Genomic DNA, 16,526 nt, shown 5'->3' with positions numbered 1-16,526 from the left:
CTGGTGGAGGCACCCCAGCTGCGCACCGCGAGGCCTCGCCTCTGCTGTGGCCCCCACACCCACCGGAGGGCCAGCTCCATAGTTACTCTGAACCCAAGTGGGGGCTCAGGAGAGCATCCGCTGCTTGTCAGTTCACGAAACTGCCACCTTTCAGTTGGCAGCACACAGACAGCCGTTCCTGTGTTTTCGTGCTTTTTTTCCTGACGTGGAGACCCTTTTCCCCTCGCAGACGCTGCTAGTGACCGGCTTTTTGGAGCAGAGGCATTGCGTGTGCGTGTGCGTGCGTGTGTGTATACTCGAACCTGTGTTGGGAGCTGGTCCGAGAAGGCACACGGGAGACCCGGCGGGAGGGAGAAGTTCCAGCTCTGCTTTCTGGAAGAGATCTGGGTTTTCCCTTTGACCTGCATCCCTGGTTTTCGTGGGATCCTCTTTGCGCTGCTGAGGGGTGACCTGGGGACTGGGCCAGAGGCAGCTTGAAATGAGCAAGTCAGCAGCCCTGGCTGCGGGCAGTGATGCATAGGGGCCGCTGTCTGACGGTGGCACTCCCTCTGGCTGGCGCTTGTCTCACCTGCAGGGTCTCGCGGGCAAAGCGGGAGGCAGGTGCATGCCGTTTCTCTTTGAAAAGGAAAACTGGGAGTGGTTTTCAGTAGCTGTAATTGGGGATAAAGAAGTGTTGAGGCGGATCCCCTTGTTGGGAGGCTTGGAAGGAGGGAAAAATGGGGCGTCTCCCGACGTCAGGCCTGGACCCGGCAGAGCCCCGGGTCGGGCCTGGACACGACTGCCAGGCGGCCGCTCTGCTAGGCAGTGACTCCCGTTCCCACGTGAATTAGGGCACAGCAAGTTGTGCACCGTGTAGTTTTGGCTTTGTTGCCATTGTCCTGCCAGTGGCCGTTGTTGTGAGGCCACCCGCCCCTCCACGGACCACGGGCCCCCCTTTTCCTCACCAGACCCCAAGAACTGCCCTCTGTGAGGGTGCCCAGCTGTGTGCTCGTACCGAGCCCCGAAATCACGTCTGTCCCTGCAGTGACTTGCCTCATCCCTTCTCGTGTGCACAGTGGGGAGAAGGATGCTGGACACCCCAGGGGCTGGCCTTCACTGGGGGGCTGGGAGGGGGCCGCCATCCAGCAAGCAGTTCCCGTTCCAGCAGGACAGGAGGACTCGAGGCCAGAGGGCACCCCGGGCTGGCAGGTGATCAGGACCCGAGGCCAGAGGGCACCCCCGGGTGTCGGGGGGGGGGGCAAAGCCGCTCAGGGACCTGGATGGGGTGGTGGGACTGTTTTTTCTAAGAGAGCCGCACATGTGTTTCGTGTGGTTTTCGGGATCTTTCATTTTACGGTAAAAGCTCACCCACGGGCGAGGTATGAAAACAAACCATGCAGCGGCCAGAGAAAGTAGCAGGAACCATGCATCCACGGGCCTCTGGACGACACATCTGGGAGACATTTCAGGCTGACAGGGTTTTACACAGACACACTTGCCTTTGTGACCTTGTTAATTAAAACTTGGAAGCAATTTTCCTCGACGGTGGGTGCCCTCCAGCTGCCGGGCGCTTTGGGCTAGGTGTGGCTAAAAAGACGAGCAGGCCCAGTAGTGTTGTGGTCTTCTCAGTATCCAGATGCTTTCACTTGAAGCCTCCAAGCTGGTCCTGGTGCGCGTGGGACGGAGCTCAGTGCTCCCCGCCAGCTGTGGAGGCTCAGCCGATCCCGTTCCTCTCCAGGTCACCAGCGGCACACCTCAGTCACCCCACCAGCCCATCCTGTCCCAGAAGGGACTCACAGCAACAAGGACCAGAGACACTAAAAGAACACAACACTTGGGGCACTGGGGGCTCCGCCGGTTGGGTGTCCGACTTTGGCTCAGGTTGTGATCTCCCAGTTCGTGGGTTCGAGCCTCGTGTCTGGGTCTGTGGTGAAAGTCTGGAGACTGCTTCGGGGTCTGTGTCTCCTTCTCCCTCTGCTTCTCCCCCGCTCACACTCTGTCTCTCTCTCTCAAAAATAAACGTTAAAAAAAAAAACAAAAACGCTAGATGCGTAAAAGAAAGGGGGTTGTGGCTCTGATTCTGGGCCCTGCGTTGGGGGGACCCTCCAGTCTGGCTGGCACTTAGGAATTTATGGGGCCTGTAAATCAAGTACCTGGGGATGGGGAAGGAGGGGACACGGGTGAACACTCTGATAAAATAACAGAACAAAAAAGTTCTCAAAAGTTGTGTGATTCTGGGTTATACTCCAGGAACACGAGTAAGAAGGAAAAGCATTTCAGGGTCCAAAGCTGTGTGGGTCCGCGGAGCCCCCACCACACCCCACACATTATTCTCGCGTGGCTCCTTGTTTCCCCATACTTGCCCTTGTGTGAAGTTCGGTTTTGGGGATGGTTTTGCTCTGGAATAGTGGTAGATTTCACGTTATTGAAATAGGACGGACGTGGTGGGACATGGGGTGCTAACGTCCCCAGGTTCATCAGCCAGGGGCTGTCCCCGTTGTCTGGTGCCTGGGCCTGGGCCGCTTGCCCCAGGTGGACAGGGAGGGGCACACACGAAGGAGATGGCTGGCACGTGGGCGCTGGACCAGCTGGTTTGCGCCCGGGCTCTCCTTACCGGTCTAGGCAGTCGGTAGCCCTGGGAGAGGGGGTGGGGGCGGGCTGTCCCTGCAGGTCAACAAAGCCTGATGTCACACATCAGAAACTCATGGTTGATACACTCGCACGAACACTCCTCCCTGCTACGAATGTCCATTACATTAATGCCTGGGTTCTAAACCTCACTCAGAACTGGAGGTGGCTGTGGTTTCCTGATGCAGCGCCACAGGTGACCTCTGCTGCCCACGTGGTGTCTGTTGGGAAATGGAAACCTGCCTATCCCGTGTCTCACGGAGAAGCATCTTGTAGGTGCTTTTTCTGAAGAACAGGCAAAGTTACTAACTCCTATGGGGCCATCATGAAATTTAAGGAAAACTGGACTTTTCACCATGATTGCATGGAGGTAAAGAATGTGCTGACCACTGAGTACAGTGTGGTGCCGCGGGCGTGGTTCAGGTTGTGTCAGCTTTTCCCCACTGTTCCTTGTGCACCTTCAGGGCCAGTGTCAGCACCCAAGGAAGGCAGCTGCTGTCTTAAGTGTTACCATGAGGACAGTTTCAACCTGCATGTCACCTGAGAGGGTCTCATGTCACCTAGTGCTCTGCAGAACGTACTGTGAAAACTGCTGACATAAGGGTTTATTTTCCTCAGAAGCCATCTGTAAGCATCCTGGAGATTGGTAGTTGCTGGTTTGGGTTCAGTGGCTCATGCTGTCAGAGGACTAGGCCAGTATCTCTGAAATTCTCTAGGCCTATTCCTCACAGTCTCAGAATGGCTGCAGCAGCTCCAGACATCACGTCCTCACTAGCATTCAAAGTTAGAAAGAAGGTTAGCACCAGGCAGGGGGTTCTCGAGAAATTCCCTTCATATCAGGGAGAGGAATACCATTCCAGGAAGAGCCTCACATCTCACTGGGCAGGTATTGAGGAGGGAGGTTGGGGAGGGTGTTGGGATTGTCCTAACACCATGTGGTGGGTGGCAGGCAGGGAGAATGGGGTTAGCAACAGGAAGCACAGTACCTGAACAGTACTTTGGGATTTCACTCTCATTTTAATAAAACCAAAGTCCACATTTCCAATTTCATAGTTTGTTTACAAAGAGAGGAGCTACATTTATTACTTTGTTTTTGCAACACCTCGTAAGCCTTTTGTGAAGATTGGATAACACCAAGTAGGTAAAGTGCCCAACACGGTGCCTGGTGCATGGCGTGAATGCACACCACCCACTTTACCATGCACCGGGCGCCCGGCCCTCCACGAGCTGCCACAGCCCTCCTTCCCTCGTCCTCTATCAGCTTCCTGCACACGGCCACTGCAGCCACGTGGAGATGCTTGCTCTTCCCTGTCCCCAGCCCACCGAGCCCACCCCCTACCCCCCACCTGCTCCTGGGCCTGCCCTCCTACGCCGCCTTCCAGTCCTGCCCTGAAGGTAACTGTCCGTTCTCAGCGCTGCTGTTAGGGGTTGAATTGTGTCCCTTCAGCAAAGGTATGCTGACATCCTGGCCCCCAGAACCTCAGGATCACTTGGAAAGCGGGTTGTTGCAGATATAAGTAGTTAAATGAAGCCAGTGTCGTGTGGATGTCCTGCTGCCGTGTTGGGAGCAGGTCCAGCATCGGGCGTGGACTCCTGCAATCTCAGGGGCTCAGACCTCGGCTCAAGCACGCTCCCACCTCCCACTGCCCCACAGCCTTCTGGGAACGGGTTCCAGACTGCTCTGTCCTCCTCTGTTGGTGTCCCTTAGTGTCCCGACTCCACCTGGGTGTGGGGTGCAGAGGGTCCCCTTGGGACATGTGAGTCTCGCTGAGTCTCAGGGTGGGCACGGTGGTGGGAGCAGCTGGCAGGACAGAGAACCCAACAGCTGTGCGGCCGCTCATGGGCCAGCCCCCTGGGCCAGTGTGAAGGTCGTGTTCACCCTGTGCCCAAGACAATGGAACATTCAACCATGACGGGCCAAGCGAGAGCCACTGGAGAAAGGGAAGAGCTTCTTGCACACTTGAGTGCGGCCACCAGCCCCGGGTTTTCATTTTGCGCCAGGCCTAGCAGCTGCTGTGGCCAGCCCCGGTTGGGAGCCGTGGAGAGGTGCCCCAACGCGGAAATGATGCACAGATCCATTCGCTGCAACTGGGACCGGTTCTCGTGACTTGGAACCTGGGCACGCAGCCTCACGACCACACAGGTGTCCGGGAGGTGTCCGCCACCAGGTGGTCACCCTCCCTGGGGAGGGGCGGTCTAGCCGCCAGACCTCATACCCGGTGTGCAGGGTCGGCCAGGCTGCTCCTGCAGAGATGGGGCAGGGGTCGTGAGCCGCATCTCAGATTCCACAGCCCTTGGCAAGGGCACCCCCAGCCTGGTGCGACCCCCACCTCACTGGGTACATTTCTGAGGACGGTTTGGTGGGATATGGGGGTGAGCTTCAAAAAGAGAAAATGAAGCCGTGTCCTGTATGGCACGGCGCCTTGTCCCACATGATTAAAGTCTCTCCAGATCCTGGCACATAGAAGCCATTGTGCAGTTGTTGAACGCCTCCCCCCACCACCCATCCACCTGAACTACTGTCACCCCCTGCTGGGTTTACTGTTGACTTGGGACACCCATAGGACTGCTCTTTCCCTCCACACCTTACTTTCCCTCGTTCAGAGGGCACTGCAGCCCAGGCTTTCTCTTAAACATTTGGGGTCAGGGACACGCACTGCTTGCGCGTGGGTGGAGCCGTGTCCCCCAATTCCACGTGCTGAAGCCCTAACCCCCAATGGGGCTGTGTCTGGAAGTAGGGTTTTTAGTGGTTAATGATGTGTAAACAAGGTCCTGATCTGATAGGACGTAGCTTTAAAGAAGAGGAAGACAGCTCTCCCCACTGCCCTGCAGGGACACAGGGAGAAGGTGGTGGTCTACAAGCCGGGCAGGGGCTTACCAGCACCTCCCATCTCCAGAGCTTACTTCCCACCTCCAGAGCTGTGAGATGCGAGTTTCTGCTGTTGCAGCCACCGGCTCTGTTAGGGCAGCGGGGGAGCCTGAGGCACACTGTCCCCTTCTCTCTGTGCCTGCGTTTTGTGTTTCAGTCCATCTGCTGGAGCAGCACAAATGCTTCTAGAACCATCTAACACATTACTGGGAAGAAGCTGGTGGGGCCGGGGAGCACTTCCTCAGCCCAAGACCATATCTGTTTTGACCACTTCTAAACACGAAGTTGTGTCTGGGAAGCTGGGCCTGTGGGGTGACTTGCTTGTGACCCCGTAGCTAGTCACGGAGAAAGCCAGCCTTCTGTTCGTCACTTTGCCGTCCGTTCCCCGCAGTTGGTCAACCACCATTTTAAAAGTGAGCCATGAAGACCTCATGTCATTCCCTGAGAACAAATACTTAAGTACAGGAGAATAAATAACTCCAGCATGAATATTTAAAACCAGGAAATTCAGAGTGTGATATTTGCACACTGGGAGGTCTAATTTGTTTGCTGTGCTGATCAGAGCAGAAAAAGCTTCCATGAGAATATTTGTGTATTCATAACTAGTGGTAGAAATAAATGAATCATCCTGTGTACATCTTGTAGTGAAAAAAAAAGAGTCTATTTCATGGCAAGTGGCCTCGGGTCCTGTTTCTTCGGTGCCTCTCTTCTGGAACATAGACGCAACTCGGTATGCAGCATCCAAAGACGGAGTGGGGAAGAGGCATGCTGGCTGGGGACTTCCCAGGTGTTCCTGCTCAGAAAAATACTTCCTCTGAGAAACAGCCTCAGTCAGAAGTGGGGAGAGCCTGCTTGCCGAGCACAGACAGGCAGAGCCATGATCGTACCACAGCGTTTCTTTCCAGAGAGGCTTTGCAGTCTCCTGTGCCAACCAGCCAGTGTTAGCTCCAGGAACATTCTGCCCCACAGTCAGTGCCCTGGCTGTGAGCCAGCCGAGGTATGAGAGCTCTTGAAAGCTGCTCGGGAGGAATAGAGCTGGATGCCAGTTAAAGGTGATGAACAGATTCTATTCAGTACCACCGCCGGGGGCGCCCGGGCGGCGGGCGGGAGGGGGCGCGGAAAGCTGAGCTCAACTCTGAACACAGGCCAAGGGAGAGGGTGGGGTGGGGTCAGTGTGTGGAGGCGGATGGAAAGCCAGTTAGAGGAGACACCAAGGGCAGGGGATTGTTGGTGAAGGTAGGCAGGGTGATCAAGAATGGGGGCTGACTCAGTGGGATTCTTGGCAGGCAGGGGACGGGGCCCAGGGACCAACCTTAGGTGAGGAGCATGCTGGGAGCCTCCGGGGACTTTTGTCATCAGACAGGAGGAGATGCAGTTTGGGTGGGGGATGGATGGTAGGGCAGAGTCTAGGTCACAAACTGTGTAGGTGTGGCAGGGGTTAGGGAGAGGGAGTTCGGGGAGGGGGGCAGACCCAAGAAGGCCCTCCGGGAGCTGCTCACAAGCCTCAGGAGTAGGAGCGCTGTCCAGCGTGGCTGGGGTTATCCAGGGCATGTGAAGCTGCTTAGCAGATGCCCTGTTCAAGGCACCCTTACATGCCCACAAGGAAGTCCAGTACGAACTGACTTTGAGCGTCCCAGCGGGGATTAGGGACAGCAAGCCCTGTTTCTGGGACTGCATTTGTGGCTGTTCCTGCTTTGGGTGGAGGAAGTTGTGCGGGACACTGACAGCAGAGGCAGGAGAGGGTTCTGGGTTTCCTTCTGCCTCTCATGGCTCCTGTAGCCCCCTTCCACCTTAAGGAGTGGCCAGTGGGGTGGGATGGTTGTCTGAAGACACAGGCTCATGCCCAGGAACGGCCCTGAGAAGTCCCTTGACAATGGGTGGAGCAGGTGAATGAGCAGAGCAGCACCAGTGTCCCTTGCTCCCTGGAGGAGCTCTGGAGGGCAGGCCCCATCCTTCACACACACACTCAGAGCAGCCAGAGGAGGGTCCCCTGGTGAGGAGGGGTGCTTCCCCACATCTCCTCTCCCTGGAAGGCTGCGCAGGCTTCACCGCGGCTGCAGGAAGGCACCTCAGTATTTATACAGATAACTGGAAATTTCCCCCGTGGGAGTGTGTCGCTGAAAGGAACGTTCTCTACTTCGCTCACTGTTGAGACAAAAGGGCAAAAAGCCAAACAGATCAAGACAGTCTTGACATTCACAGTTTTAGCTGCATTCCATTCATCATATTCCTGAGTTTTAACAAAAGTCGGACCTCCACCTGCAAGGGCCCCCTCCCAGCTTTTTTCTCCCATTCACCTGCATCTCCCCCAGGTCTTACAATTCCACAGGGAAACGCGGCTTTGGCAGCGCGCTGCTGGGGGCAGCGTGGGTCGGACCGAATCTTCAGTCGGCGGGTGCGCCCTCGCGCGGGGCTCAGTCCAGTACGCGCTTTTCCGCCGCGCGTCGCGGCCGGCAGTGGGGCAGGCAGGATTCTGCCCTTATTTACAAGTTTGATGTTTTGTTCATTGTGAAGTTTTTTCCATTGATTTTGAAGTTTTAAAATACTGCCTTAGAATGTGATTCATCTTGATCACTGAGTTTTTTTTTGCGGCAAATGCCTTAAATCTGCGCCTCCCCCGAGTTCCCCACCCTCCGCTTCCCCGCCCCTGCCCGCGCAGGAGCTGAAATTATTTTGCTCGCTGCTGGATCCTGAGGGCCTCCACGGTGCCTTGGTACTTTAATACTGTGATCTCTCGGATCATCAGGACACGTGGGGCGGGGGCGCAGAGAGGACCGTGGATACAAGCAACGGAGATGGGCGGGGCGCGGGGCACTGGGGACACTGCCGAGCGGGTGGGGGCCCTCGGAGAGGAGAGGAGGGGCGGGGCGGAGAGCAAGCAGGCGGAGCTCCGGCGAGGGCGTGGTGGGCGAGGCGTAGGGCGGGCCCGGCAGCCCGGCTTCCGGGAGGCGGGTGCTGTCGCAGCCGCCGCTTAGGGGTCGCCGCGGGTGTCTGTGTGTCCCTCCTCCCTCAAGTGCTCACGCCCGTGTCGCAGCCGGGGCCGGGGCAGAGGAGCAGGTGGGGCCCCAGGTAGCGTCACAGCCCGAGCGGGTCCTGTGCGGCACCGCCGCCCGCCCGCGGGTGACCGTCCCTCTGCACTCACTGCCGGCGCGCGCAAGAGTCGGTGCGCCCGTGCTCACTGCCGTCCCCCTCAGGTGTTCCGCGACCGCAGGTATCCGTCCCCGAAATTGTGGGTGCTGCGTGGAAGTCCATGCTTCCGCCGCCCCCCGCAGGTGTCCGTGCGCCCGCGCTCCTCGCCGCCCCCGCCCCCCGCGGGTGTCCCTGCGCCCGTGCTCCCTGCTCCCACCCCCCCCCCCCCCCGCAGGTGTCCGCTCCCAAGCCATGGTGGACGTGCTGGGCGGCCGGCGCCTGCTGACCCGGGACGGCGCGTGGGTGGAGGCCGAGGAGGAGCTGCAGAACAAGGTGGTGGCACTGTACTTCGCCGCCGGCTGGTGCGCGCCCAGCCGCGACTTCACGCCGCTGCTCTGCCACTTCTACGCGCAGCTGGTGGCCGAGGCGCGGCCGCCCGCTCCCTTCGCGGTGGTGTTTGTGTCGGCCGACGGCAGCGCGCAGGAGATGCTGGATTTCATGCGCGAGCTGCACGGCGCCTGGCTGGCGCTGCCCTTCCACGATCCCTTCCGGCAGTGAGTGGGACGGGGTTGGGCGGCCGCGTGGAGCTCGTCCCTCCCCCCCACCCCTCGGGCGGGCCTCCCCGGCGTCGCTCGTGCCCCCCACCCCAGGCCCCCGAGGGGTCCCGTGGGGCTGCCGCATCCCTGGGGACTTGGAGAGCCGGGCCCCGACTTAGCGGGTCTGCGTTTCCAAGGAGCTCTGGTGATGTGGCTGTTGCAGAGCCTAGCGGTGGTGGGACTCGGGGAGGGGTGTGGAAGCAGGAGAGGGTGCCTCGGGAGGCTCGCGTGGGAACTGGGTCTCTGCGTCGGCTGCCGCGAGCGGCTTGGGGCAGTGCCCAGGGGCGCACAGAACTCCAAGGCTGGAGCAACTCCCTCTCTGCTGGCCGGGGTGCGGCTTGGTTATTGCTGCCAGGCCTGGAATTGCCTGAAAGTGAAGGTGTTTACCATTTCCACAGCTGTAGGAAGAACCAGGTCCCTGGGCTCCTGGGGTTAATGTCAGAAAATCCCCAGGGGGTAGGGACCTGACTGGGGAGGAGGGAGAAGGTGGGAGAGAGGAGAGAGGAGGTGGGATGGAGGAGGTGGGATGGAAGAGGGAGGAGGAAGAAGGTAGAAAGGAGGGAGGAGAGAGAAAGTAGGAGGGAGGAGGGAGGACAGAGGAAATGGCAGGGAGGAGGCCAGAGGGAGGAGGGAGGACAGAGGAGGTGGGAGGGGGGAGTTGGGAGGGAAGAGGTGGGAGAATGGGGGAGCCGGGAAGGAGGAGGGAGGGTGGGGAGGATCTCAGGAGGGTTGGTGGACTGGAGTGCGGCTGGGCTCTGATTGCACCTTGGGGTCCCTGTTGTGGTGGAAGCATTTACACTCTGCACACGGTGTTACCCCACCATCCTTGTAATGGACATGGAGTGAGTTTCTGGCTGTGTTTTACAGGGCATGTTTCTCATTTATGGTCCTGGGGGGGGCTACCATTCAGTTGTGGTGGACCCCCCACCTCCCTCCCTGAGCTGTCTTGATGAATTGGCTCGTGAACAGGTAAAAGTGGTAGGGGGCTTTGGAAAGGTCCGTAGAAGAACATTTCTTCCCACAAACACATGCCGCAGGGACGCTGAGGAGGAGGTGAGGCTCAGGCCTTCCAGGTGGGCACCTGCTTCTTACAGGCCTCGCTCCAGGAGCATCTTAAAGATGTCTAGTTTACGCGACAATGGAAACAAACCCAAGTGACAACTTTGAGAGGGTGAGTCCCAGTGACTTACTTGGCAGAGGGATTCGCCGTAGCATCTCCTCTGGTGGTGTTTGCGAATGCCTCTGATATGCTTAGCACCAGAGTTATGCACGGCCTTGGAACCAGTACAGGTTTGAAAGTGGCAGAGGGACCATGTGGGTAACTAGGCAGCGCTCAGGGTCGGGGATTTCTTTGTGGCTTGATGGAGGCAAGGGGGCTCACTGCCGGGTGATGAGGCCCCTGTTGTGTATGAGGGCGGCCCTGATCCGGGAGTTTGGAGCCATTGGCGGTCACGTGCCAGCACCTTGTCCCGGTTCGCAGATGTGCCGCTGAGGCTCTGGAACCTGAGTCTCTGCTTAGAGCTTCTCCTCCCTCTTTCTCCTCGGGGCTACCTGGGATCTCGCTGGGGGACGGCCTTGCGGAGCTCCCTCCTGCTTCTCCTGTGCTGCAGTCAGAGCCCTTAGGGTCCACTGCAGGCAGCAGGAGGCCAGCGTGGTCTCCAGAAGAGTCCAGCGTCAGTTTTTCTGCTGGTGAGACCCCGTCCTTCCTCTTTCCAAACTGCACCACACTGGCTCTGTCCTTGCAGTTTCTGTGGTAGGAAGTGGGATGTTCTGTGAGAATGTTTGGAGCTACTCCCTTATTCTAGCCGGGATAGTGCTCTGCTCCCGCTAGGTCAGTCATGGTCAGGGCCCTGGGGCTTTCTTCCTCAGCGGCTACCCACTGAGTCCCAGGTGAGGGGAGGAGGAGGAGGAATCACTGGGGAGCCACCACGGGTGCCCTGGGCATGGCTGGAGGCCATGTGGCTGCAGGGGGTCGACAGCCCTAGACAGACATGTCTACTGAAGTCCCTGCGGCTGGTGCCTGTGTGCAGGTGGGCGAGCGGCCTGATTGTGGACACCAAGGACAGGTGTCCTGCCCATCTCCTTTCCCTTTGTTATGGGCCCAGTGCCAGCAGGAATTCCTGTCTCCTGCTGTCACACGCAAGACCTGCTCAGTGTTGATTTTTCATGGCCTTTATGATTATGCTGGTACCCACTTGGGCTCTGGTACCCCGGGAGGCCCCCAACATGACTCTGCCCCGCTCTGGTCTGCTCTGGCGCTGACCACCCCCCCCACCGTGGGCCAGGAGGATGGGATGCCTCCTGACAGGTTGGCACTACACAGAAAAGACACTTGGCCGTGGCATCGTTTCATGGGTGGAGAGTGGCTCCGTCAGAGCCACCCACTTGGTGGGGTGCCTGTGCCCCCTGCCATCTCCCTAGCCTTGGGTTCCAGCTCCCCCCCACCTGCCAGGCCTCCTGACTCAACGTGTCCCCATTAGGCACTGAATCTGCTGAGTCTGGTTTCCTCCTCATTGCTACCTCCTTCAGGTAGGGCCTGGACCATTGGAATATTCTAACCTCAACCCCAGTGTCCATGTTTAATGGACTCTTGTCCTGGAACCCACCTCATCTTTCTTGTCTGAGGCAGGCCTGGTCCTGCCGTGCCTACCCCAGCTCTCCGGGGTCCCTGTTGCCCAGGGGGCTCAGTCCACGTCTTGCCCTGCCCTCCCACACTTGCCCCATACTCACCTCCTGCCCCAGCCTTCTGTGACCCCCTCTGCAGACTGGACAGCAGTGTTCCAGAATACCCCATACCTTTCCCACCTCCACAGTTCGTACACATGCTTGCAGCCCCCCAAACCTGGAGCCCTCACTTCCCCGCCCAGCAGCCCCTCTTCCTCATCCATGCCACTGGGGACATGAGGGGCATTTCTGGCCCGGGAGGCCCATGCCTGTCTTGCGCCCAGCGCCACCCATGTGAGCAGTGTCTCTAGCGTTCAGGGTGGAAGCAGCCGCTGCTCTGTGCTTGGCGCCTGTGGGCTGCTCCTTGGCTGGAGCCACTGCAGAGATTTGCTGGCCCGGGGGGTGGGGGGGGTGGGGGGGAAGAGACTGGAACCAGCGTTGCCATGACAACCCAGAAGTGGCTGTGCCAGTGGAGGACACGCTATTAGGTGAAGGGAGGGAGCCACTGTCGCAGCAGCGCCCGCCCCGAGCTGGGCCCTCGGACTCCCCCAGAGCATACCGCTCTCAGAGTTCTCATGCCTCCACTCTGTGCGGCCACAGGGCTCTCCTTCCAAGGCGCCGTCCGTTCCCGCAGGACACCGCGCCCGAAGCCGGTGGAGACGGTGCTTGCCGGTGGAGACGGTGCTTGCGAGCCTCTCTGTGCAGCTCCAGGGTTACAGTCGTCTCCACGCAGACGCTGCCAGGCTGGGGATTCGAGGGCCCACACGGCTGACTGCAGATACTCTGGAGCCAATGTCTATTCCAGACTCCTCCTCACTCCTCAAAACCCAGCCTGCCTGCACCCCCCTCCGCCCCCGCCCGACACCTGTCAGAGCTTGAATTAATGTTGCGAGGGAGTGAAACAGCAGTAGCAGCAGCCCAAAGCTTAAACTATAAAGATTTACTGATGGGCTTCAGTTACACGCCCAGCAGCCAGGAGCTGGTCTCCAGGGAGGTGGGAAACCACTGAGGACAATTTCATGGCTCTGCTTTCTGCCATGCCTGCCTCATGCTGAGGCTGCAGCCAGGGGCCACTTGGCAAATGCAGTCTCTCCTCATGGTGGCAGAGTGGCTGCTGTGCCTCGGGCTGCGTAATCTCACACCCTCCACTCTCCTAGCTCACATGAAAGTGTTCCGTGCAGTCGCACTAGTTCTGAGTCTGCTGGTTACCCGTTCCGGTGCTGGTTGGTGTAGCCAGTTGGCCCACCTTGGGTTGGACGTGGCTCCATCGATAACAGCCAGTGTTTTCTGAGCATTTACGTGCCAATCCCTTAGCTATCCCGTATGCATATTAACTATCTAAACCTCCCAACAACCCAGGGAGGTATTTCCCATGGTACAGATGGGGAATTTGGGGTACAGGGAGGTTAGCTAGCTTGCCCAAGCCCCACGGCTAGTGAATACCAGAAGGTGGAGGGTCACGGATGCTGAGCAGGGAGCCACATGCCTCTACCGCCCAGGCCATCAAGGGCACCGTTCTCAGCTTCCCTTACTGCCTGCTCTCTCCCCCATCCCCAGGGTGACTGGATGGTGGAGGGAGGGGGATGCAGGCAGCCCTGGGAGACTGGCAGGGTTGCATGCTTCAGCAGGCGTGAACCCAAGGGATCGTGGGCTCCACCCGCCCCACCCCAGCAGGGACAGGAAACTCTGCACTTGTAATGAGCTCCCTGGTGCTGCTGCTGCTGGTATGGGAACCCTGTGCCCCTAGCACTGCTGCTGCACACGTGGGGCGGGGCCTCCTGGCCTTGGGGGTAAGCCCCGGGCCCTGGGTAGCAGAACCCCCGCGGAACCATTCTGACGTGGTGGGCACTGCCCCACCCTGCCTTGCCCAGGGTGAAGACCCTGCACTGACCCATCTGCCTGAGCTGCTGGACAAAGCCAGTGGCAGCCTCTGGCCACCTCCCTGCAGTCTTCAGGCCAAGGGCTATCCAGCCGTTTCTCTTTTCTCCATGTGTTTGTCTTATGCTTTGGGGGAAAGCAAGTTTCATAGGCCCTTCAAATTTCTGGGGTTGTTCAGCATCCTTAAAACACTGGTGGGGGGGTCTCCTCCACCCCCCAGCCTACCCCTGAGTTGCCGGGCCAGCTGGCTTGTCAGCAAAGGCCTCAGCTGGTCCCAGGGCTGGCGTCTCTCCGTGTCTGTGGTTTGTGCGTGTCAGCCCTGGTGTCTGTTCCACAGATGATGATCACTCTCACATGACACTTTTTCTCTCCTCCTTGGCTGTTTCTTCCTCAAGTGAGCAACGGCTTCCAGAAGCTGCTGGAGTGGCAGCTGTGTGCAGGTTTCCTTCGGGACCCGGTGGTCCTGGCAGCAGTCGGGTATAGTAGGAGCGACCTCGCCCGCCTGCCTGGGTCTGCAAGCAGGGTGGAGTCCGCCGTGGGCCCCGGACCGATGTTCCCGTGCCTTCCTTTTTCCCTGAGCAGTGCTGGTAGCGCCTTGGCCCGTTAGGTCTTCCCGCAGCCAGGTTCGTTTTGAAGCTCACTGGGTCTTGCGCGTTCCTCTGCTGTGACTTCTTCCCGCCGTCTGCCTTTCCTAGTGTCTGCTGCATCAGTCCTGTTCTTGCCTTTTGAGTCCGTCACACAGCTCGTCTACAAGTCGTTTGGAAAAGTGTGTTTAGGACCACAACTTCCTATGTCTGATTGTGTCTACGGCTGCAGATCAGAAGTATATTCCATATTGTTCCCTTTTGATTGTGTTGTGGTCTGTTTCGCTGTTTCACGTGTAGTGGTAGTGTATGGTTAGTTTTTAGACTCATTCCAAAAGCTGCATTGTATTGGTGTCCCGTTTTCATTGCATTGTGGTCTGGTTAAGTGGTCTGTGTGCTCTTGCTTGTTTGAAATTTTGTGACGATCCTTTGGTGGCTGAGAACATGCTGGGTGTGTCACCGTCTCTTGGACGTTTGAGATGAGGCTCTCTTCCTTTGGGTGGAGGCGGGAGGTCTTCTTCCCCCCTGATTTATGCCTTTGTGTTTGGCCTGGGTGCCAGAAGGCAGCAGGAAGACCTTGATGGAGACGTGACGGGGAGACTTGGTAACAGGAGGGTTTCAAGTGCGTTTTTCCTTCCATGCAGACCCACAGTCCCTAGGGTGACAGGTGAGTGCAGTCAGATTACTGAATGAGAGACACTTGCAAGGTGGCCTTGGGAATGGGGAGGGGTCTTCATCAGCTGCCCTGTCTTGAGGGCACTCATTTAGGAGAAGGTTAAGGGGAGAGACAAAGAAGGTGGTTGCTCCTTTTCCTACGTCAATGCAAATAATTCTTGTTACACGTGACGGAAAAAGTAGCCAAGAAATGTGTCGTCCATAATGTAAATCAGCCTCTCCTTGAGATTGAGGGGCAGAAAGTCTCACACAGCTTTGTTGGAACTCACAGAGTTTTTAACACCGATGGTTGTGTGTACCTGGTGTTTTTCAGCCTCTTGAGACAGAGGAGGGATATAGATTTATTGGGGCGTATTTGTGGGTTTAGAATTGTACCGTCCGATATGGTAGCCACCTGCCACTCGTGGCTACTTGAATTTAAATTAACGAAGATGAGAAATTCTGTTTTGCTGGTGCTCCTCCGCCTCTTGGGTGCCCCGTGGTCCCACGCAGCTGGGACCTGGGCTCTGGGATGGGCAGCCCAGGCTCAGAGCAGTCCCCTCCCTGTGGACGCCCCTCTGGGACAGCACACCTGTCCCCTCCCTGGGACACCCCTCAGGACAGGCTCGCAGCAGGGAGAGAAGGTGTGGGCAGGCTGGGGGCTAAGGCTTTGCACGGTCAGCCAGCCTTGGGGACGTGGGTGTGGCGGCCTGCCCACTCCCCCGCTGACCCGGCCCTCCCACTTCTCTCCCGCAGGGAGCTGAGGACCAGGTACCGCATCACAGCCATCCCCAGGCTGGTGATTGTGAAACCAAGCGGGGAGGTCATCACCGACAAAGGGCGGAAGCAGATCCGGGAGCGGGGGCTGGCCTGCTTCCAGAGCTGGGTGGAGGCGGCCAACATCTTTCAGAATTTCTCCGGGTGACGCCGGGGGTCTCGGGGGCACCTGCTGCTGCATCCTGAGCACGGGAAGGGGAGTGGCCATTTCCTCTCCGCCCGCACTGATACAGTTTATGTCCCGGCAGAGAGAAACACTGCCAGGGAGGATCCCGTAGCCTGCGGATCCTTATTTCTGTCACTCTTAGCAGAGCTGTCTTCACTCGAGCCTGAGTATGCTCCCGTTGGGCTCTTGGGAATCCATGGAAAACACATCTTTATACCACTCCTCAGGTGAAAGAACACATTTACGAATACGTCTTCTGGAGACCTACTTCGGTTAATGCTAAGTTCTCACGACTCATGTATCACTGAGGTTTGCAGAATCTACGCTTTAATAAACATTTCCGGCACAGCCCTCTGATCTCCCTCCTTGTCCCCGCAAACCAGGCGCTCTCAAGGGGACAGTGAGGTGCTCCCCCAGTGCTGGCCTCCACGCTGTGCTCCCGTTTCCAGTCTCACAGCTGCTCGAGGCTGCACGTTCACGGTGTCAAACCCGCGTCTCCTGCGGGTGCAGATGGGTCCAGGTAAGTGGGAGCCACCACAGGCTCTGCCAGGAGCCCTCTGCCCTCGCACTGCCGGCCACCGCTGGCACCGCACAGACACACA

General features: G+C 58.3%; 1 protein-coding gene across 1 annotated transcript; it reads left to right on the top strand.

The window, feature by feature from the left end:
• Window positions 1-7,617: 7,617 nt before the first annotated feature.
• Window positions 7,618-16,275, top strand: NXNL2 (nucleoredoxin like 2). Its single transcript, XM_040449554.1, has 3 exons — window positions 7,618-8,687; window positions 8,841-9,159; window positions 15,738-16,275. The coding sequence occupies exons 2-3, from the start codon at window positions 8,858-8,860 to the stop codon at window positions 15,904-15,906; spliced, it is 471 nt and encodes a 156-aa protein (XP_040305488.1). The 5' UTR covers window positions 7,618-8,687; window positions 8,841-8,857; the 3' UTR covers window positions 15,907-16,275.
• Window positions 16,276-16,526: the final 251 nt, after the last annotated feature.

The sequence above is a fragment of the Herpailurus yagouaroundi genome, unplaced genomic scaffold (genome assembly GCF_014898765.1).
Source record: "Herpailurus yagouaroundi ecotype Mexico unplaced genomic scaffold, PumYag 199, whole genome shotgun sequence".
In the NCBI taxonomy this organism is placed as follows: Eukaryota; Metazoa; Chordata; class Mammalia; order Carnivora; family Felidae; genus Herpailurus; species Herpailurus yagouaroundi.
This window is presented reverse-complemented; position numbering and strand designations above follow the sequence as displayed.

Coding starts and splice junctions, on each gene's coding strand:
- NXNL2 (XM_040449554.1), top strand. CDS start 8,858: ATGGTGGACGTGCTGGGCGGCCGGCGCCTGCTGACCCGGGACGGCGCG. Junction 9,160..15,737: donor TTCCACGATCCCTTCCGGCA/GTGAGTGGGACG, acceptor TCTCTCCCGCAG/GGAGCTGAGGACCAGGTACC.